This window comes from Astatotilapia calliptera, chromosome 16 (assembly GCF_964374335.1).
Source record: "Astatotilapia calliptera chromosome 16, fAstCal68.1, whole genome shotgun sequence".
In the NCBI taxonomy this organism is placed as follows: domain Eukaryota; kingdom Metazoa; phylum Chordata; class Actinopteri; order Cichliformes; family Cichlidae; genus Astatotilapia; species Astatotilapia calliptera.
The window spans coordinates 12,784,653-12,808,598 of record NC_137437.1 but is presented as its reverse complement, the minus strand read 5'-3'; the positions used below and the strand labels follow the sequence as shown (position 1 = coordinate 12,808,598).

The 23,946-nt window shown below is 38.8% G+C and overlaps 1 protein-coding gene across 4 annotated transcripts in view; it reads left to right on the top strand.

Moving 5' to 3' along the window:
* The first annotated feature begins 1,153 nt into the window (after positions 1-1,153).
* Positions 1,154-23,946, top strand: part of itprid2 (ITPR interacting domain containing 2) — a 51,703-nt gene continuing 28,910 nt past the window's right edge. For 2 of the 4 annotated variants that reach the window (XM_026144928.2, XM_026144926.2), the window contains exons 1-6: positions 1,154-1,328; positions 12,560-12,679; positions 13,185-13,322; positions 14,248-14,293; positions 17,508-17,557; positions 17,777-17,830. In XM_026144928.2, the coding sequence (XP_026000713.2) occupies positions 12,580-12,679; positions 13,185-13,322; positions 14,248-14,293; positions 17,508-17,557; positions 17,777-17,830 (388 nt within the window). In that variant the 5' untranslated portion in view covers positions 1,154-1,328; positions 12,560-12,579. Of the gene's footprint in view, positions 1,530-12,559; positions 12,680-13,184; positions 13,323-14,247; positions 14,294-17,507; positions 17,558-17,776; positions 17,831-23,946 lie in introns of all 4 variants that reach the window. The other 2 variants (XM_026144929.2, XM_026144927.2) reach the window with 2 other exon arrangements.

Genomic DNA, 23,946 nt, shown 5'->3' with positions numbered 1-23,946 from the left:
CTGAATTGATTTCTCATCAATCTGATCTTGAGCCAAGTCTAATTATTGACAAATGCTTTCTGATTAAAGTGTACTTCTCATAGCTCTTTTTCACCACACTAAGTGATCAGTCACAGCACCAGCTGGGTAATATAAGCAAATGCTTATATTCAGGTCATGTCACAGAAATAGTTAAAGCAAAATTCTTCCAGTAAAGTCTGGAAAATCTGCTTTTTCTCCTTCTTTCAGTCATTCTGTTGCTGGTTGCGTACATGCTTTGGGTCCTTGTCTTGTTTCATGACCCAAATCTCGTGTCATAAAACTGCCACCTTGAAATTATCCTGATATTTTGCACGTTTACTCAGTGGATGCAAGGTGTTCATGCCAGAAGGAGCAGCCCAAAGTCACAGTTAGGAAAAGTTGTATTTTTCTTCTGGATACATAAACCAAAATCTTAGGAAGTTAGAAAGAATTATGCAGGTGTTTTTGCTATTAGCCTTTTAAAAAATTGAGATGAAGTGGTCAGCTGATTAATTAAAATAAAAGCACTTTGTTTTGATTTAAATGTTCACAGTTATTAAGCTAAAATAATACAAATTTTACTGGTATCACCAACGGGTTTTCTCTCTGTTGGAGTGTTTGTCAGTTGGCAACCCCGAAGGGTCACGACAGCACGTAGCTCTCCATGTTTGATTTGGCAGGGTTATACACCAGGTGCACTTATTAATGCACCCTCAAAGGTGAGTGCTATCTTGAGATGGAATCGAACCAGCAACCTTTCAATTGCTGCTACACATCTACAGTGAACTAAAACTACATTTCAAACTAAACCTGGGGGGAAAAAATCAATAGCGATTAGACTGCATAACACTTTGGAGGGCAAAGCAAGAAATATGAGAAAGCAATGGGGATATTTTTAATTAAAAAATAATTTTTTATATATATATGTGTGTGTGTGTGTGTGTGTGTGTGTGTGTGTGTGTGTGTGTGTTTGTACTTCAAAAACAAGGCATTTGATTCTTGTAACCTCACTGGATTCTAGCTGATATTACATTATGTGTGCAGTCAGTAAATATTAAAGACAACAGTAGCCAGACGACAACAAGCTAGGATATGTGAAGAAAAAGGGGGTCCGGCAGGGGTCGCTGTTCCTCCGCCGTACCCTTCTGAGGACACACCTCCTTCCTCCTGCCCTCCCCGTCGCCGTCCTCCTCCTCCTCGCACGCTACTTGTCACTGCTTCAGCAGGTTTCAGGAAGCGGAAGCGGGAATGTTGGAGTGTTTATTAGAAAAGTTTGGTCAACTTTGACACTTTGGGATTTGAGGCGCAAACTGCGGAGGAACATGAAGGTGAGTGACCGGGGCGCTCACGGCGCCGCTGCCCACTGCTCTGCGGCTGTTTGAGAGTTTTGGTGAGGCTGCTGTCAGCCCCGTTCTTCGTGTCATAACAGAGCAGGAACGAGTGAACGGGATCAGAAAGGGGGCTTGATTTTACAGCAGGAGAAGAAAGTTTGCTGACGATTTAGAAGAGAGGCTGCGCAGGCTTGAAAAGTGAGTTTAAAGTCGGTTGGATGGTGTTCAAACCGCACATATCTGAAGAAAAGTGACCCTTCAGTGGGTTACAGATAGGTCTTCATCTGTGCGTGCGTGTGTTGCAAACTGTGGCGTGTTAAAAAATGCTTATTGACTAACAAGCTGTCGGGCTGTGCAGTGAATTGCGGGCTCTGAAATGCTGCTGCTGCTGTTTGTGATCACTTAAAGGTGTACCTAATCCACATAGCTGAATGCAGGCTTACATTTCTGAAGGAAACTTTAGCATCAGATGATTTTATTAGTCAGCCTGCAGGGAGCTGATCAATAAGTTTTAGTTTCGGGTGTGTTTTTGAGCCTTGGGAAATGCAATCAGTCTAAAATCAAAATAACAGAATTCACTATGACATGACACAGCAGAAAAGTTTACCAACTGATCATCAGCCTCCTTGTTGAAGTCTTATCTATGAAAAGTTCCTTTTTGTTTAGTTAAACCAAAATGATCTTTGGTTTACCTACTTACTTTTTTGCAATATATAAAAAAACCAAGCTTATCTTTTTCTACTAATAATAATTTTAATGTTAATAACTTCAGGGTTTGTTTGTAAAAATGTATCTTGTGTTTTTAAATGTCCACATTACTGTAAATGCTGTTGGTCAGGCTAATATAGTAACTTATTAACAAATAGTAGTAATAATGTTGAAAAGACCAAACCTCACCATCATGCTCTTCAGGTTGAAATATGTGATTTAGTTTAGAAAATGGAAATGCTTTCACAGTTATGTAAAAGTACCAAAGCTACAAGTGGTGGAAGCTTCCTGAGAGATGTCTAAAGCAGGCAAAGTACCTGTGGCGGTATGACGTGCTATTATTAGCAGTGATGCATTCATGTTTAAACACATTATGCTCCAACTCAGGTGGTTAAGTTGGAGCTGGTTTCTGTTCTGGTTCTGCATTGTTGAATGTCAGGCTGCTGGTTAATATCCAAATGCATTCACCGATTGCTTGGTAACATGTAAGAAATGGCAGTTTCTCACCTGCACTGCATTAAACCTTGAAATTATTCAGTAAATCTATTTCAGGGCAAGCAGTAAATCCCCGATTTATAAAATGTTTGATATTTTTGCATGAAAATGACCACAGTCATCATTTTTTAAAAGTATATATTAAAACTATTGTGAAGTTTGTATTCAGTATTTGAATTTGCATTAAAACTAGTGTTAAATATAGTGAAGTAATTACAGAATATGTCTATGAAATCCAAGTGCTCAACTGTCCCTTGTACAGATATGTCAATTTGAACATGGCGACTTTATTTGTCGCCTCACATGCTTCACGAGCGTTCCACAGAGTAATGCTTCTGTTATCATTGCGCCGTGTACGCTGACCACGCTGATCCTGGAAAAAGTGGAGGCTTGTGTTGCGTTTTGCAGTTCGACCTCTGAGTCTGGCTTCTGTCAGAGTCGACAGGTTAACTTAACACTGAGGCCCGATATTCCTGCAGTCAGTGGGTCATCCTCTTCTCTCAGAGATGACTAGTTTACTTTCAGATAAAACAGAAAAGCCAGAAAAAGTTGATATTTTAAACGGATTATTGGACAACCAAGATTTACCCTTGCTGAAATGTAATACAACTCAAAGAGGAGTCATTTCTTAAAGCTAAATGTGTCTTTTTTCCTTTCTCCAATAATAAATTTACGTATATTATTCAGTCGCCTGCATTGTTTTGATTTCCAGAACGTCCTTTTCCAGGGCCAGCTCAGATCTTGTAATACCCTAAAATAATATTAACTGAAATGACTTTTATTATAGAGATAATAAATCCCAGAATAACTTAATTATATTTTTAAAGTATTTTTAAGTGTGTTAAGTATTTCATTAGTTCCTCATTCACAGTTTTCCTGTGCTTGAGTCATTTTTTAAAACATAAAATTCCTGTTCAAAACTAGATCTTGAAGACTAGATATTAATATCTGCGTTGCAGTCACTTCTCAAAAGTGAAGCAGATGCGAAAGAAGTGTCGTATTTAAACTCGACATAGAGCTGAAATAAAGCCATTTGAATGATTTCGTTATTAATTGATAATGCTGTTTTTTAAGCAGAATGACCAGATGATTCTCACTTATGGTCGTCCTCTGCTTTTCTTTGTTTTATGTGTTGACCAAAAAAATCTTTAGTTTGGACAAAGGGAGAAATGAAGTGTAAATGTTAATAAGTAGCAATAACGTCTCTTTGTACGGCACTTCTCGAAACCAGTGTTACAAAGGGCTTCACAGAAACACGGAATAAAAAAAAAAAAAACAAGGTGGGAGGAAATTATAAAAAGGATTTGCATCTAAATTCAGATGGGACAGTCAAGACATCAAAATGTAAATAAGATACAGTGTGATTCCAGTATAATGAATATCTTAAAGACAACAATAACAATCTGTAAGGTAAAAGAAAAGATGGAGTTAAGCCAAAGATGTTTATATATAAAATCTATGCTAAAACGTACAAAAACGTTTCACAATCAGTCATCAGCAGCGATTTAAAAGAAGACCGTCAAAAGGCGGCAATCATGCAAACTCTCGATCGTCTTTTGTCTATAAGCGTGAGGTGTGCGCTGGTTGACCTCCTTTGCTTATGTGTGGCCTTTTTTTTTTTTCTGCTCCTGGATCTGTATGATGTCACAGAGAGCCGATATTTCAAATATGGTCATATGAGGAAAATGCTGTGACTCTTAGAGCTACAATGGCTTGTTTAAGACTGTGGACCAACTAAATAACCTCTCATATGAGGAAAAGTAAGCGTTTTGAAACATTTCAGTTTTTATTAATTAACCATGTCAGATATTGGAATTTTTAAAACGTTGGCATTTCTAGGTAGAAAATTGTGTTTAGTGATTAATATTCCAAATTGGATGCAGAGTCCTTTTCTCTGCATCTTAAGTGTCAACATGCGGTGTATGAAAATGTAGACTTCGCACTCCTGCATCAGCATTTACTAGTTTTTTTTTTTGTCATGATCACTGCATTGTTGACTTGACGGAGCTTCATAAATGCTGCTGCAGGCTTAGGCCAACAGTAACTCCTGCTCTGCTGGTTCAGTCTGATGTATGACTTGCTTTAATGGAAGCTCTGTGACCACAGCATCAGCTTGTCTTGAGTTTTAAATGGAATTGTTTTATATTTGCAGAAAAATCTTAATTCAAAAGAGCCTGTCGCTGGAAGTGTTGCGAATGTCAAAGCTGAATTCTGTAATGACTGCTGTTATCTCTAAAGGGCAACGCTAAAATTTCTTCATGACCTTCTTTAAATTATGAGGAACTGAGGGCACTCTGAGTTAAAGATGACTTGGAGGATGGAGAGTGGTTGACCTGCTAGCCACTGCTCCTGTGTCACTCTTGCTGTGTCACTGATGTGTTTTAAAGCAGCTGATTCATTCTGTCTGTGCTGTCTGTGTGCTTGCAGCTGTTTTCAGATTGTCCACTTTGTTTTGCATTTACAAGAGCATTCTAAAAATAGTTGTCCCTCGCTCACCCCTCATCTTTCTTTCTCTCTCCGTCTGTCTCTCTCTCGGACAGGAAGTTGTTCTGTTCTTCATTCTAAACACTCGTTTCCTGTTTCACACGTTCTCTTTTAGATTTGGCTTCATGCTCCTCCAGGCTTCTGCCTCTTCCTCTCCATCACTCTCCTCCTCCCTTCAATAACTCCATGAGCACTATTTGACTTTTACCTCAGAGCTTTAGTTTTTAGTGGGTAACTTTTTACACAGTGGACTTTATCAGTAAAAGTGACTCAGCACAAGAACTGTTAGAAATTTAGTCCTAGGTGTTAAAATTGTGAATACTCGGCTCTTGTAAGTAAAGTCAGGTCAGTATTTGGAATAAAAAATGAATAGCTGCGCAGCAGGATACATATACCATGCAGTTACATTCTGAAAGTCAGTAAATTCCTTTTGAAGCTGTATTATTTACTGTGAAATGTAGAGGTAGCTGTTCATTAACTTGCCTATGTTGATGATTAGCCACATTGCTAGCAAACTGCACACCTGCCTGTTAGCATTCTGGGTGTTATAGCTGTTTTGCTAAGTAGGCTAGCTAACAAATAAAGCACTTAGTGAAGACCTTAAGATTTACAACACAACTAAATTGGCACCCAGAGTTTTAATGTGTTTAGTTCTTTATTGTCTGGAAGCTTTTAAAACAGCTTTAAGAAATGTAATATTCTGCTGTGCAAGTCACGTTTTTCACCCATTCCTTCATGTAGAAATGGCTAAAAGCTGAAATGTTATAGGGTCATTTTAATATTAATAGTTACATAGCTGCAAAAAGTGAAAACAAAGTGTCACACAGAAAAGTTAAATTTGCATAGTTTTATTTTCATACTTGCTTTGGATTCTGCTCTAACGTGGAATGGAAAATGAAAGGCCCGGGTCCACCTATACACACATCCATATATTTTTAGTAGACAAAACATCAACTCCAGAGCGACTCCTGCATTCAGTCTACTTCTTAATCAAATTATTGTGTGACTTTTAAGTGGCACCATAGAGTACAGAAACAATCGGTGTGTGTTCATTTTGCTTGATAATGATCTAATCAACTAAAAGAGAATTTTACAACATCCGTTTTGACTCGCTGTTTGGGTTTGACTCCTATTTGTTTAAGAAGTGTTTGAGTGTGCGCAGTCACATGTACTTTTGGATTTGTAATTGTTTCTAAGGCTATTTCACCACATTGGCAAGTTGAATTTATTTAACTGAGCTTAAAAACTTTTATAGTCACCAGTCCGATCATCTTCATCAGTTCTTACTAACTGCTTACAGCTCTCTTCTCTTGGGATGTGTCTTGCCTCCCTCTTTTTAATGCTTTCCTGCAGGATAGTTGCCTGCTCGCTCATAATGTTGATGCTTTTGTCTTCCTTACATATTCTCTGGTGAATTTTGAATTCTGCAACTTTTCACAGAGTTAAAGTCATGTGACAGCTGGTGTGGCGGCAGGATTCCCGCAGCTGTCTTTATTGCAAACCTGAAATCTGTGTTACAGTTGACCTGTACGGTATGCACAAAACACAAAACATTATTTGCCATCAGATACCAATCTGCCGTGTATTGAGGTAGAACAGTAACTATGTCATGTGCACATTGTTGTTTTTTCTTTTTTTGTATGCCATGTAATGCTAGGTGTTTATCAAAGTCAGTATTATACATTAAGAAATTCATATATTAATCTAAGATGCTTTTGATTGTTGGGTCCCAGTAACTGCAGCATTTTAACAGATTTTATTTTTTAAATTGTTTTCTTCTCAGATCTACAAACTCAATGAAAATCATTTGTGTTGTTGCACAGCTGCATATCTTCACTTGTGCTCATTTCTGTAATTGGACTAAAACTCTTAAACTTGCAAATCCATTGACTCACTTTAAAAAGGTTTTGATTGTCTTTCAGGGTGTTTATGAGCTCTGAAAAGGAAAATCCTACAAATACACATGTAATGAGGTCAAATGCTTAAATAACAGGACAGATTTACTAATACTTAATAGGAAAACCCTCTTTTGGCTTTTTTTTTTTTTTTTTGATTCAACGAGGTGCAATGTCTGTTTTACTACTGAAAAGTAGTTGGTTGAGGGATTTGTGCCAGTTGAACTCTTCATTTATTTGCAACCGAGTGGGAAACTGTAACAGGTGGATGGCTCAAAGCTGTGATCTTTCGTCTTATATCTCTTCTAGGGTTGCCAACTCCCTGAAAAATAAATAAGGGACACATCGTGGCCAGGGCCGGGCAACCCAGTTGTCTTCACCCTTCCCAGTGTGGTAGCTCTTTTTTTTGTGTGTGAAATTATTTTTTAACCATTTGACTTGAATTTGATTTAAGCAGATGCATATTCTTTGTGATATGACCATATGGGAAACAAATGATCATTTAGCCATTTATTTTTAGCGCAAAATGACAACATTAACACAGTAAAACAGGTCTCTTTCTTAAACAGAAGCCTGTCATGCTTAACTTTTGAGAATATAAGTAAATCTTTCTTTAAAAGAACTCTGTCCTGCTTAACTTAAAATTATATAAATTAATAGAAAGCAATAGAACAAAAATATTCTTGTAACAGTGCACATACAGTGGGGCAAAAGAGTATTTAGTCAGCCACCGATTGTGCAAGTTCCCCCACTTAAAATGATGACTGAGGTCAGTAATTTGCACCAGAGATACACTTCAACTGTGAGAGACAGAATGTGAAAAAAAAAATCCATGAATCCACATGGTAGGATTTGTAAAGAATTTATTCGTAAATCAGGGTGGAAAATAAGTATTTGGTCACCTCAAACAAGGAAAATCTCTGGCTCTCACAGACCTGTAACGTCTTCTGTAAGAAGCTTTTCTGTCCCCCACTCGTTACCTGTATGAATGGCACCTGTTTGAACTCATCATCTGTATAAAAGACACCTGTCCACTAGGGGTGCAACGATACACAAAATTCACGGTTCGGTTCGGTTCGATACTTTGGTGTCACGGTTCGATATTTTTTCGATACAAAAAAATGTTCATGCCTTTTTAATTTGTCATTTATTAAAATTATAAATATATATTTTAACTCAAAAGTACAGTTTTTAAATTTAACCCTAACCCTTGTGCGTGTTTTTTATTTTGACAGCGAATGCGCACCTGCGGACCACTTATGTGCAGCCCTGGTTATTTAGCTCGTCATATTGCAGCCACAGAAATTCTTTTGTCCATGAAACCATAAAGCTGCACTTTCTTTTTGCCTTATAGTCTGATTTGTCATAACTTCTCCGCTTTGTGGTAAGCTTTTCTTTGGCTGTCACTTCTTCACCCTGACCTGTCTTATTTGGCTCAGAAGAAATGAAATATATATCCTCCTGCTTTTACGCACTCACATAAGCTCAGTGATTCTCTGCGCGATCAACCTCTCACATGTTTAAGCTGCGGGAGATTTCACTTGTCATGTTTGCATAGTGAGCTAACGATTAATAAGACGATGTCAGAGGAATTGGTGCACAAATTTTCATCACTCACAGATCAGTGCTGTCGCTCTCTATACACAGTTCGCACGATTGCAAAGTGAAAGCAAAGAAACAAGCGCAAATTCAAACGCGATTTCAATATGTCACATATTGACAGTGGCTCACCGATGCCAATGACATAATTACCCAGCTACATTTCTGAAAGAATGCAAAAGCATTGACATATATTTTTCCTTCCTACAATAGCCCGACGGGCAGGGAAGAGATCGATTTTGGTAGCCCGACTGAAAAAAATCGCTAGCCCCAGGACGTCGGGCTAGCGATATTGCGAGCCCTGTATCTGATTGAGGAATCACTCATCTTTGGAAAAGAGAGTTTATTACAGAGAAATGTCTCTTTCCAAAATAAAAGCTATACTATCCGCTTCTTCTGGGCTATATTCTCAGCAGCATAAGGAGAATCATGTGCTAACAGCTGTCTAAATGACTCGGCTAAAGTTAGTAGCATGCTTGTTGTTTTTGTCTTTACACTAGGATGATGTCGGCGTAAATGTGCAGTCATATTCGTTGTGTTCCCACTAGTGCTTTCAGGTTAATCTCGTTGAAATGACCTTAACGCCACAACACGGCAAATCTCCGTTAACGAGCTACCGCCGATCGCCCCGTGCATGGGGCTAGACGGCCAACACGTTAACGAGCTAACTGCGCTAACACACTAGCTCCCACCCATGTAATTGAGCATTGCACGGCACATCCAACATACTGTTTTACTTTAGTTCATGACTCGCTTACCTTCAGGGTCATACGTCACATGAAAACCAAAATAATTCCAAACGCCAGATCTGGAGAGCTTAACTTCTGTCTTGCTAGCTTGCCCTGCGCTCTTCCTTCTGACTATGCTGTCTGTGTTGAGCGCTCAGTGGATCTGCGCTCGACAGTGCAGCCTAGGCGGAGTAGTCGAACGCAGATTCACTGAGCGCTCAACACAGACAGCATCGTCAGAAGGAAAGTTGATCAAATAAATTACAAATGTTGTATTGTTCGATACATATGCGTACCGAACCGAAAGCACTGTATCGAACGGTTCAATATCGATACGAATATCGTTGCACCCCTACTGTCCACAGCCTCAAACAGTCAGACTCCAAACTCCGCCATGGCCAAGACCAAAGAGCTTTCGAAGGACACCAGGAAAAGTATTGTAGACCTGCACCAGACTGGGAAGAGTGAATCTACAATAGGCAAGCAGCTTGGTGTGAAAAAATCAACTGTGGGAGCAATCATCAGAAAATGGAAGACATACAAGACCACTGATAATCTCCCTCGATCTGGGGCTCCACGCAAGATCTCATCCCGTGGGGTCAAAATGATCATGAGAACGGTGAGCAAAGATCCCAGAACCACACGGGGGGACCTGGTGAATGACCTGCAGAGAGCTGGGACCAAAGTAACAAAGGTCACCATCAGTAACACACTACAACGGCAGGGAATCAAATCCCGCAGTGCCAGACGTGTTCCGCTGCTGAAGCCAGTGCATGTCCAGGCCCGTCTGAAGTTTGCCAGAGAGCACATGGATGATACAGCAGAGGATTGGGAGAATGTCATGTGGTCAGATGAAACCAAAGTAGAACTTTTTGGTATAAACTCAACTCGTCGTGTTTGGAGGAAGAAGAATACTGGGTTGCATCCCAAGAACACCATACCTACTGTGAAGCATGGGGGTGGAAACATCATGCTATGGGGCTGTTTTTCTGCCAAGGGGACAGGACGACTGATCCGTGTTAAGGACAGAATGAATGGGGCCATGTATCGTGAGATTTTGAGCCAAAACCTCCTTCCATCAGTGAGAACTTTGAAGATGAAACGAGGCTGGGTCTTCCAACATGACAATGATCCAAAACACACCGCCCGGGCAACAAAGGAGTGGCTCCGTAAGAAGCATTTGAAAGTCCTGGAGTGGCCTAGCCAGTCTCCAGACCTCAACCCCATAGAAAATCTGTGGCGGGAGTTGAAAGTCCGTGTTGCTCGGCGACAGCCCCAAAACATCACTGCTCTCGAGAAGATCTGCATGGAGGAATGGGCCAAAATACCAGCTACTGTGTGTGCAAACCTGGTAAAGACCTATAGTAAACGTTTGACCTCTGTTATTGCCAACAAAGGTTATGTTACAAAGTATTGAGTTGTATTTTTGTTATTGACCAAATACTTATTTTCCACCCTGATTTACGAATAAATTCTTTACAAATCCTACCATGTGGATTCATGGATTTTTTTTTTTTTCCACATTCTGTCTCTCACAGTTGAAGTGTACCTCTGGTGCAAATTACTGACCTCTGTGCAATTTCCCCCACCTAAAATGATGACAATCGGTGGCTGACTAAATACTTTTTTGCCCCACTGTATACCATATTCAAATGTCTGTCAAAATGCAGCTGTTAATTTGATTGTGTTAGTGTGTCAGACTTTAATAAATACAAGCAGCCTCACACTGCTTGCAGGAAAAAACAGACGGATGCACCCATTTACACATCCTAGCGCAGTAACTTACCTTGATTAACAGACAAACGACTTGGGCTCCCATGGCAAATAACGTCTGGTGTTCTTCTACACTTTGTATGCGTTGGCTATTAAGTGCAGAGGAGCTGCTCTGGGTAAATTCTGTGCTCTGATGGAATCTCAGTCCTCACCATTTCCTGCAATCCCTGTCCCTGCAATTTCCCTTATAGAAAATCATATTGATTCTTTTTCAGTGTCCTCTCATTTCTCTTCATACTGTGTCATTTTTGTTAGGAAGTAACTCAATCCCTCAGTCCCTCATCATTTTTGAAAGAGAGTCAGTAGATCACCCAAAGAACTTTTTACACCTCTGGGTACATTTTTGCACATGAATCATCACATTAGTTTGCCCTGTGTCAGCAGAACTGACACTACACTTCTTTGGTGAACCCTGACAGTAGATTTTTGCATGGGCCCTAAATATCATGATAACAGCTTTAACTTCTCATTTTTTCTTTCTTAACCAAAGTTAATACCCTGAAAACTCAGTTTCAACCAATTAAGCTAACTGTGAATATTATATTTTCTCTCTTGGAATAAAAAAAAAAAAGTGCACTATTGCACTGCGTCAGCACTGCATCTCTGCTGCTTAGACGTGTGCGTGTGTGGGTGTGTGTCTCAGCTCAGCTGGTCTCAGTGTGGATAACTTGTTCATCAATAATAAAGGCCACTTCTCTTCTTCTCATCTAACTACAAAGCAACTTTACTCCTCCAGAACTGGTCTTTACTGCACAAATAGTAATTATCAGGAAGCACATTAAAGTAAAGATGCAAAGTCACTTGTGTTTGCAAAAGAGTTTTAACATTTCAGTCACAAAGACCAAATGTAACCAGTAAAGGTAAGAATTGTTGTTAAACTACACCGTTGTTTGCTGCGTGCTAGGAGTTTACAACAAATTTTGTGATGTAATGATGCCATTTAGTTTTATAGATGTAGATGTTTGCTGAGACTTGTCCCTTGTTTCCTATTGACACCAAATCAGGATTAGTATCTGTGTGTACACGTGCTTTATACTGTCCAAAAGTGATAGTTGTACTAGTGATTCAGATCCTTTATCTACTAACATCATTCATCTTTTCTTTATATAGTTGCTTTGTTTTCAACGATTCATACTCATGTTTTAACTCATTCACTGCCAGGGTTTTTGAGCATTTTTACTCATTTTTGAAGAGCCACAGAAAACTGTGTGTTATGATCACATAAACGCTGAACCTACCAAAATGAAGAACAGACTCTCTTCTTCCATCCAAAAAAAAAAGCTTGTTTCTACCATTTTCCGTTCTTTAGTAATCAGCTGTAGAAGAGGGGTGGGTTCCACCAAAAATGCCTGTTTTGACCAAAAAAAGGGAGAAAACGAGCTTTTTGTGAAAAATACATTTCAAGCAGTCTGATGTTCACTGACAAGCTGCCCGAGGTTGTATTCTAGCCCCTCCCATTGAAAACGTAATTGACATCTATAGACTTCAATGGCAGTGAACGAGTTAAGTGCATATTAAATATAAAAGTGTTCTTCTGTGTTTGCAGGTGAATGTTGTCTTTTGCTGATGTTGCTGAAAAGTCGTCAGTCTTCTTTGACTGACCACATCAAACCAACCAGAGAAATGGAGAGTGGAGCTCTGGCAATGGAAGTCAGTGCTGGTCTAGGTGCGTCACCTTTCTTTAGATTCAGAATGAATATACTGTAATAATGGGGAAAGCAGCTGAAATACTGGACTATCAATTAAACGCTTGAAATAACAAGCAATAATAATGAATCATTTCAAATTGGTTAGAAGGGGTGAATAATTTTTTTTTTTATCTTACCTCCAAAATAAATAAACATTTGAACTAATTAGTTAAGGGGATCACTTAGTAGTTGAACAAAATGCTAAAATAAATGGATAAAAAGTGTGCTGAAAATCTAGACATATTTACAAATATGTCATCTGATAACACACACTGATTTTGAAAGCAGATTTTCAGATTACTGGACACATTTGCAAGTCTTACTTTGCATTCAGAGACTCCGTTACACTCTTACAAATGTGGTACTGTTGACAATTTGAAAATATAGTTATAGAACCGTTCACGCACATTTGTGAGTAATTCTGGTTTAACAACCTTTTAATAGCCATCATGTTGACAGACGGTATGCTTGATTGATCCGTAGATCCCACATCAAGGCGTCAGGCCTGGGCCAAAACCAGAGAATCCGTCTGGCAAGATTCAAACTCAGAACACCTCTTTGGTCCCCAGGAGCCCCAGCAGAGCCAGAGTAATGGGAACACACAGGGACCCACAGCACAGGGTTAGTTGAACTTAACTGTTTAGCCTCTTTTGCTAAATACTTTGCCTAAAATACCCGTGTATCCAAGGTTTTACATTTGCTGACTTAATGATATGCTTTTATTTGTTTATGAACCTTTGAAATAGAAAAGGTTATAGATAAGCCTCTGTTCTAAAACATGGTGTGACTGAGAGTTACAGATTAAACCCAAATTCTTATTCGAGATGACACAAAATGTGACTGAGCCGGAAAAAAGCAGGAATAACGTCTGCAGAGGTCAGGATAGAAAGCCAAAGACTTTTCCCAAAGACTTCTATCCATAGATTTCTGTTGGATTCAAGGTCTTTTTGCAGCTTTTAACTGGATACATTTAAACACGTTACTGTCCTACAGTCTAAAGGAGACGTGGAGATCACTTTAATTTGTCAGAAGATCAAAGTGAAATGAATTCTCATTCAGTAAGTATTGTCGGGTGTGTGTTGTGTTTCACAGGTTTTGGTTTGTAGCCCTAATAAGTGTAACCATCAAATCACTTTACAGGCATATAAAAAAGCCTGATTGCCTTCTTATTGCAAAAAAAACAAACACAGCAAAACATATTATTTAGAGTGTAAAGCACCAAAGTTTTGGGCCACAGGGATTACTTTTTATGCACTTTTGCCCACATTAAAAATAATGTGACATTTAATCATAATACATGTAAAATGTAAAGTTAGGGAAACCATAAAATGAATCATTATTTGTGGTCAGAGCATTGTGAAGAAAAGTTGGATGTGGACCACTTACATCTAAAACAGTGGAAACACAAACTGCAGACCAAATTACTGTAATGTTGACATATCCTGATGTCTGGCACCACTATAATAGTTTTATAGCATGTTGTAATCACTGCACAGTACAGCACGCGCTGTTTTATTGCTTTAACATACTCGTTTCTTTCTACTAGGACAAGTTCCTAACAACAAGATCGCCAGCTGGCTGAATGACTGCAGGTACAGTATTCATTCACCACCTGATTAAATATCCTGTTTTCAGTAAATGTCTCACGTGCTAAAGCAGTGCACACATGCTAGATGATTCAGTCCAATAATTTAATGATGCCAGTTTAAAATGAATGTTTTTAAGCAAGAAGTTTAAAAAAAATAGGTTTGCTTTGTATCATATCCCACAGGTCCTTTATTATGTTATTCACATTTTTGTTCATAATGACCAAAATGTGCTCTTCTCCGTTTTTGTTGTAGTGAGTTCTTTTTAGAAAAACACTTTGAGTCCCTTGGACATACACTATAGAATAGAATAGAATAGAAAAGCCCCTTATTGTCATTGCACATTTACAAAGAAATTTAATTCCTTCAACTGTGCAGGAATAAAATATAAATGGCAAGAGAGCAGGAATAAATAACAAATAAGAGAAATGGATGCAATCAAAAGGAATATATACAAAACAAGAGAAAAGGCAAACATTGGAGAACAGAGTGCTTTGCAGTTTTTGGTCTTTTTGGCTCATGCTGTGGTCAGCTAACCGAACTGTGTGCTGTAACTTCCTGAAGCTGAAAGGCTTAGAAAAACAGCATTTTCTTTCTTATTTTTAGGGAAAATAAACAAGAGTTTGTGGATATTTTTTTCCAAGCTTTGTTTGACTAAAATTGCACTTGTATTTTTTTTTTTTATTGTTAATGATTTATTAAAATTATGGCATTATGAGCTTTTTCTTCTGCTTCTGAAGTGGGGCATTGCAGGAAAAATTATTGGAAATGTTTCCATTATATATAAACTGGATTGTGTTTTATTGCCGTTATCATTGTTAATTTTTCCTACAAACAACTTCACCTGTACAGACACTTCGACTGGTTAAAAGTAACTGTGCATCTGTGCTAATCTAGTTTTGAGGGGCATGCTATGAAGAAAGTTCAACATTAGCTGGGCTTTCTTTGCGTTAGCTGGCTTGACAAAACCTAAAACCTCAGTTGGCGATTACGAGTAAGATGGTGGTTATCAACTTTCTTTGTTAACCCAGGCTATCTGCTTAAGTGTGTTTGCACACTTACTTGAAAGGGGGATTGATTCTGCGTATCTGAGTGCTGAAACTTTAAACTGCAGGCACATTAAAGGTTATTCAGAATTAAAGGATGTAACAGAATTAAACAGTAACAGAAACGTGGAAATCACTTTTGGTTTGTTGCCCAATGAAAGTGAGATTAATTTACTGACTGAATAGATATTTTTCTGTATGTTCTTATCACAATCTGTATAAGATACCTGGCAGCTGATTAGCACCAAACATAACAATCTGAATGCAAGAAAATTCCAGTGACGATGCAGTTTGTGCTGCTCTAAATATACAGCTGGGCTACATTTGACCACATATAAAATGTTTTCCTTCAGCACAGCATTTGTATTGCACTTAAAGGATATTGTAACTAAAACAATCCCCAAACAGATTGTGTGCTCACCAAGTTCCCATGGTGATTTAGCCAGGTAAAAAGACCCACATATGGGACGCTGAAGGCTCGGACAAGACATGCTGTTAACTTTTGCAAGTTCTGGATAGTTCACAAAGCTTTTTCATGCCTGTACTTACAGTAAAAATACATGAATTATGAATTTGAATGCAAGTCAAAATATGACTGATAATTACTGAATTTAATTAGGCCATGCATTACAGTAAAATTAAGTTAATGAGTGCTGAGGGTTGTTTGATTATGGGATTATTTAAATGGGAATGGGAATCACCCTAGTTTTTGTCACTATATTAAAGAACACAAATATGTCTTAATATTATTTTAGAATCAAAGATTGGGAAATGGGCATTTGAGCACTTTAATAAAGTGCATCTAAGATGCTTGAGATAAAAGCTTTGCTGAAATAATTAACTACAATCAAAAGGATAAGACAATCAGTGTGAGGGTACAGAAAGATTAACATAGTCATTAATGTAAATATGAACAGCTGGAGCTATGGTCTTTTAGAGCCTGACTCATGAGTTAAACGCTTGCTAACTGGTTTTGTCGCTTGGTGGGTTATTGATATGGTTTTCTGATGTCTAGAGGTGTGTGTTTAAAGGTGTTTTTATCAGCTGCTGACGTAGCGCCGAAGCGCAGCCAACGCCTAGACATAGAACACACAGAACCACAGGGAACAAACACAGACAAAGACAGCAGACCCACGCCCAGAGATAGGGTGCACAGAGCGGCTGAAGTGGAGTAAGGAGAGAAAGATGCAGGAAGAAGCTGACAGAAGACGGAAAGAAAAGCAGAAAAAGAAAGAGCAAACAGAGGAGGGGTTCCTCCTGCTGAGTCAACATTGTTATCACACAAGCACAGTTTTAACCGCTGTCACTCAGAAACGTCTACAGCATGACACGGCACCGTGGTAACATGGCAAGCAGGTTACTATAGCTACAGTCGCAGGGTAGGGACTTGGGGCCAACATGGCTGATTTTGGCAAGTGGGAGGAATAGTAAACACTGCGACTGCGCACTATTACACAACTGTCCGTGTGTGTGTTTTATTTGGTGCCAGGAACTTGTGCCATTGATAAAAGCTGCAGGTTGTGTAACAGCACAGTCTCTCCAGCATCCTGCTGCAGACAGCAGCTCAGACCCGCTACCTCAGTACTACTGTCAACTAGCCTAATCTGTCAGCCAGTTAGCCTGGAGCAACTAGTCTTGTCAGTACAACCGCGAAAGCTTCTAAAACCAGAATTTACCCTAGAATAATTGGTATAGGATGTGATTGACCAGAATAAGTATCTTGACCTGACTTAGACTGGAAATATTGGCCTTTATTTGACTGCCAGTTAGTCTGGGTTACCCAGACTACTGACTACTACTGACTTGAGAGATCTTAAAGTTGGCACTCAGCCTCAGACAAGCAGCCAGTTCGCTCGGTCAAGTTAGGAAATATCTTGCTATACAAAGGCATACAGCATTATTATCAGTTATCTAGGATATTTGTGAGATGGGTATTTAACCTTGGATTTGTCTTGAATTTACTACGATGTAGTCTAAGGGTAGGTGGCTTCAGCCACACAGTACAAATCTGCACACAGACTACCAATAGAGAGAGAGCATGTGGATCGATACATCATGCTACTTTCTTATTTCCTTTTTAGTGCATGTTAATCGCAGCACACCTAACTGGTGGCTGATGTTGGATTTTGTGTGCGTGTTCAGTTTATTTCACTCATCATCTCTCTGTTTTCCAGAACTCCCCTTGGAGCCTCTCTAGATGACCAGAGTGCTTCTCCAAGCAGAGGTAATCCATATTTTTGTTGTTTATGTGCAGCACAGTGAGAACGTCAAACTTGTGATGGCGACAGCTCCTCTACTCTCTAGACTTTATTGCATCAGAATATATTTGCCGCGTCATTACAACTATCAAATCTGAATTTGTTTTCGTTTAGCACTGTTGTCACTGACGGCATTTCACGCCGTGTGTGTGTGTGTGTGTGTGTGTGTGTGTGTGTGAGAACAGGGCCTCTGAAGAACGGCTGCAGCTTTGAAGATGACCTTTCACTGGGGGCTGAAGGTCAGTTCGCAAGATTTACAATTTCTTCTCATTGTTAACGGTTTCCCTCCATTTTCTGCTAATTGTGTAATTGAATCCTGATTTAAATGGCATATTAAAAATAGAAACACTGACATTTTGGTAATGTGTTCTCCGCCCGAGTTTGAAAGCTGATAATAGCAGAGCTGCCCCCAACGCAAAACCTTAATGGTCCATAAGTTAAGAAAACTAATCAAGACTGATGTCAAACTTCTGTTGCCAGGAATATATTTATTTTGTATAATTCTAATGCAAACAGAATCCTAATGGTCATAGTTACTGTTCAATAATATGAAGTCCTACATTGGCTAGCCTGCCAAGGGTCCAGGAAAAAATCCTTCTGGTTTCCTGGAGTGTTTAAATAAAGTTGTTGTGTTTTTGTTTTTGTTGTTTTTTTTTTCCTGTTATCTCCCTGTAGTTCTTGACTCTGACCTGATGGAAACTGGATTCTGTTCTAACCACATCTGTGGTTCATTTTTGACTTCTGTGGAAAAAAAAAACATTACAAAAGCTTTTATAAAATGTTATGTGAAGTTATCATTGGTCACTTCAGGAAAAATCGATATATGCTTCCAGATTCCCTGGCTTGGATTACTGCTGATTAGGAAATTGCGTAATCCTGAGTTGAATTACTCATATTACCACTAAGGGTTGCTCTGGTCTGATCTGGTTTACTATTATTTGGACAGGCAAAAGCACCTCAAATCTATGATACCAAAGCCTAAAAACAAAGCTTCTGAATTGTAGTACTTTGCTGAATGACATAGTTGTCTTTAGAGGCTTTATGAACTGGATTTAGTTCTCAGTTTTCTGTGACTCCATACACAGAGGCAGCGGACACCAGGTTATTTAGATTTGGATGAGTTGTAGTCAGGAACAGATTTGTTGCATCTCGCTCCTAAATCACTACTGAGCTGAGAAGTGAATAGTTGATATTTTGAACACCCTCTAGTTATCCCAACACTTTCAGTTAGTTCAATGGAATCAATTTTTGGGTCATGCAGTCATCATGTAATGTGTTGCATTGTGTAGTGTACAAGCCACAAATACATAGACACGGTCTATGTCCATTGAGAGTTTTATCTAGTGTGTGTGGGAGGTTTGGTTTTTTTCCCATTACGGATCTGTCAGTGGAAAGTCTGTGTAAGGAAACTAAATGGAGGTAAAGTGTAGTGTCATCAACATAGTATGAGTTATTTTGTGCTTGGTTATGAGAGAAATTTGGATACAAACTTCAGTAGTCCAAAACCAACTTTTAGAAGGATAAACAATGACCTATAACGATCAGCAAACTATTACAAAGCGCATTGTAGAGAACTGAAAAAAAAAACTTTCTGAAAAAACTAAGTGCACCATTATGCTTCTATAGGAAATAAGAGGTAAGTAGGAGCCAGGTGCTGCTACTCAGATACATTCGATTAGTTGATCATCAGCAAATGTGAGCACCTCTGTAAAAGCAGAAGTTATTCAGAGGTTGTGTTAGCAGAGTGTTGCAACCTATTGGCATGTTAAATCTTAATTGACATCATGACTGTGAAATTTCTAAGAAGGAACAAGTTGGCTTGGCCTCTTCTCTTTAAAAAGAACACGGCAGCACAGTTTAGGTTTGGAAAGCTGCATCTTAACAAACTACAAGACTTCTGGAACAATGTCCTTTGGACAGATGAGACCAAAGTGGAAATGTATGGCTATAATGTTAAATGTAAACCAAACACAACATATCATACTAACTGTCAAGCATGGTGGTGGAAATGTGATGATTTGGACTTTCAACCAAAGAATCTGGGCATGTTGCAGTCATTGAGTCAACTGTACTCCTTTGTATACCAAAGGATTAAAGAGTCAAATGTGAGACGGCTAAAGCGTGAAAAGCTAAAGCACAGCAGGAAATCTAGTCTTGCAGTGGCCCAGTCAAAATCAAATGAAATGCCAACAAACATCAATTAATCGAAGCAATGCAGTGAAGAAGAGTCAGCCAAAAAAATTTCCACAGCAATTTATTTAATCATTGAGTGTAATTTGGTGTTTTTACAGGACTGTATAGTCCTGGGAAAACGTTGATTTTCACAGGACTGCATATCCCATAGAGCTTCCTAAGGAGTCCCATAGAAGAGAAAGGCAGTTGACTTTTTGACATTTCTTTTTTATTTAATAATAATGAATATAGATAAAACTATTTATTTTGACCCACGTGTCTTTTGATCATGTGTTTTAAATGAAGGATGAAGGTCTGACAAAACGGTGCTTAAATCAACAGAGTATCTTGTGATACCTCATCATCTTCATTCCAGTCTTGTTTCTTCTTGAAGGAAAAGTCAACAGTGGCAGAGGTGTGGGAACACGCTGCACGCACAACTGAGTGTGCGTGTTCATCATATTTGTGCTCTTGTAAGGACGGCAGAGTGTATATGTTACCAACTGAACAATAGCCTGTAATGACTTTCTGTTGAAATGTCATGTATGGTGTGTGTGTGTTGGAGATCAGTTGGGGGAATCTGGCGCTGAATAGGTGTTAATTGGTTAATTCTACAAGTTTTTACCTTGTATCAGCAGAAAGCGCACAACAAATACACAAAAAAGACAACAACGGAGTTTGCATAGTCTGTCCTACATGTTGATATACTGTATCCGGCCAGATGGAAGCTACTTGAACATCTTAGACAAGTGGTGGCTAGGATCAACCAGAACTGACTGGGTCTTCTTCAGAGTCCTAACTTTGTACAGATGAGGAAGGTCATAAAGGCGCGCATGTCCTACTTCCCTACACATTAGACTGTCTCTCCATATTAGACAGTACTTTGCAGCCTGCTTTTGCTGTTGAGGTTCAGTGGCCCGTGCTAGCTAATAAATGAGTATGTAAGTACAGATTCAATAAAACCTTCTCATAAACGTGCTGCTGACATGGAAACCTCAAAGCTTGTGATAAAAGTACACTTGTGCTGGTAAGCTTTTCTACACATGGCTTCCACCTGAAACTCAAAGGTCAGCTTGTTATCACTTATAGTGCTGCACAAACTCAGTAGCCTCATCTTTTTTCCATTGAAGGCAGGTAATCGTAAAATTCTCTGTAAAATCCACAACCATCAATTTAGTTTTCTGAGCACTGATGTCCAAATAGGACAATTTGTACCACTCAGTGAAATCTGGTTGTTTTATTTATTGAGGAAAATGACCTAATATAGCGTATCAAGGGTGGGGGTTGAACTTCAGGCTATTCGACAACCCTTCTGTCAGCTTAGGATTAGGACCTGGTCATTTTGAAATGTGATATTTATTCTTTTTGGACCCTTGATGACTTTTGTTTTTACATTGTTATTAAGCTGCTTGACCCATCCTGTCTTGAGATTCTAGTCATGGACCAAGCTCGAAAAGTTTCTTTAGCAATTACTGGAGTAAGTCAGAATTTGTTGTTCAAAGATCACAAACTGTTCTGGCCCAGATGCTACCACCTCCATGGCTTGATCCCTGCTTTGTGCAGCGCTCCCAAGTGTGATCGATAAAAGGTGCTGGTATGAGTGTTTTAATGGGTGAAAATATGCATGCTCAGTCACAGTAAAAAAAGCACTATATAAATAACAGTTCATGTATCCTTTACATTCTCCATAATGCTTCTCAGTTAAACCAAAACAGTCTATTCATTCTTCTCACTCATCAAAGCATTGTTTTTGCAGCCTTCTGGCTTTCTAATGTGATCTTTAGTCAAAGGCATCAAGCAGCAATGTTTTTGTAGAGCAGCAGCCTAGTTTTCTCAGGCCAGCCATGCCTGGCATTTTTTCATTACGCTCCTGATGCTGGACTCTGAAAACCCTCAGAAGTTGCCCTGTGTTGCACAGGAAGAGAGTTTTATCAGTCAACCACTCCTGTGGAGGCTAATGACACTTTCTTTTGTTTGCACACAGCCTTTCTGACTTTGGATTGGTCGAGTCTGAACTCTTTGAAGATAATTTTTGTGACACATTCCAACCTGATAAGCTCCTCCCACCGATTGGCTCATGTCTTTAAAAGTAAAATCTCAGTTGTTTGTGCAGCTATTCACTTTCACAAATGTGAAACTTTCAAAATGTTACGCTAGCATGAGTTTGAAGGATTTGGTTGATTAAATTACCAAATTCATAAAACATTTGGGAAATGGGAAATGCATATTTGACTAAAAATACCTGCATCAAATATTTCATGTCTAAGGATATTTAGTTTAGCGTCACTAAACATTTCCTGAGCATCAAGGACTCAGCCTGCCTGTGTTCACCATTTGATTTTGTATAAGCTGTCTGTGTTTATACAGAGGTGACATTAGGATTCTTTAGTCTGAGTGTCTCTGTCTGCTTCATGTTATATCCTGACAGTATGTGCCTTAATTATGTTGAGAGTGATATTTGACAGGAGTAGCTGATGTCCTCTGTGGAGGATTTTCCAGATGTCAGGTATGGACAGATCCTAATTGGCTCTTATGCTGTTTAACATTAGGAGGACAGGATAGGAAGGGATTAAAGTGCTAAGGGGTGAATGGGATAGAAGTGAATTAGTGAATTAAATAGTTCGGGGTGAATGGTGTGGAACTGAATCGGTGAATTAGCGTGTGGATGTCACTGTTGTCACGTTTGGCTGCTTTAATCCAGCGGTCTGTTAGAGAAGAAAAACATTGTTGATTCCAAGAAGTTCATCTGAAATGAGCTGGAATAGAAAGACGCTCTCACACAGACGGCGACATGTCTCAGCAAGTTCTTGTTAAATGGAAAAAAAAAAAGCAGTCAGACCTGCAGCAAGTGATGACGTTTTTTTTAAAGTTGCTTGACAAAATGAAAGTTTACCTACATCAGCGCTCAGTACAAGCAAACCGTGGTAAACGGCACATTAATTAAACTTCAACGTTTTTAGGACAGCTGGTTTGATTCCGACCAAGTTGGGCAAAAGCAGTTTTTTATTTTGAAGTGTTACGAAATAAAAACTTGGCAGATATTCTCTGCTGTAGCTAGGTATAGATTAAGGCTAGTGTTAGTTTCTTAAGACATGGTCACAGATTTTTATTTTTTGTCCTTCTCGGTGATTTTAAAAAGACCTTAAGGAAGACCTTAGCCTTTACATTTTCTGGGAGATTTATAGCAAATGGTTGACAGAATTGTAAAGGAGAGGCTAATGGCGAGCAAGTTCAACCAACTGAACTAGTATCCTGTACTGAAGTTCCACTCACTGTTCCTATCCTTTTTAATCTATAATTAATAGTTGCTTGATTATTTAGTTTCAAGCATTCAGCTGTGCATCTCATTAAAAAAATGTCATCTTGAACCTTCTTAATAACTGTTGTACGTTGTTGTAACGGCCTATTGGAAAAGGTCTTAGAAAAACTTGTTCTCCTATCTAAAAGTTTTTTTTATTTTTGTCTGTAGTGGTTGCTGTAGTCAGGATGTACAGTGCCTGCTTTCTTTCTATTCAGGTTTGTGTGTCACATTAAAGAGTAAAGTCTTCTTGCAGAGCCTAAAATTTAAAGTTGTCGTCTTTCTGTCTGAGGGACAGAGAGAGGGAATCTTCTGTTACAATAGGAAACCATTTTTTACGTGATGCCCCCAATTTATATGGCAACCCCCAAGTGTAATTTTACTTCCCCTGAAGTCTGTGGAAACAGTTTGTTCACTGAAGAACCTCTTTGACCGTCCAAATGTTGTCATATTCAAAGACATATTTCAGCTAAACTCGGGCAAAAGTGAAATCAGCTTAGTTACTAACCTTTTAAAAGGTTCCTCTTCTACTCACGACGAACACAAAAATCTTTTTCTTTAATGTCTTCTTCAAATTAGCGGTCTCTGTGAATGATAGCTTTTATCAGCTTAGGAATTTTAGCTTAATTAAAACCAGTTTTATCTCACAATGACTCATCCAGTATTTGTTTTATCACCTCTTGACTAGACTACTCGACAGCTCCCTGTACTTAGTTGTCTCATTACACCCCTTCTTGACTAGTATTTGTCCAAGATGCAGCTGCTACAAAGAAAAGACAAGACATCACTCCTGTATTGGCTTAGTAAAATTCCAGATCATATTACATCAGTCATGTATTTCTTTGGTAACCAGTGCAGCTGTTTGTTCTTTGCAGAGCAGCTCTA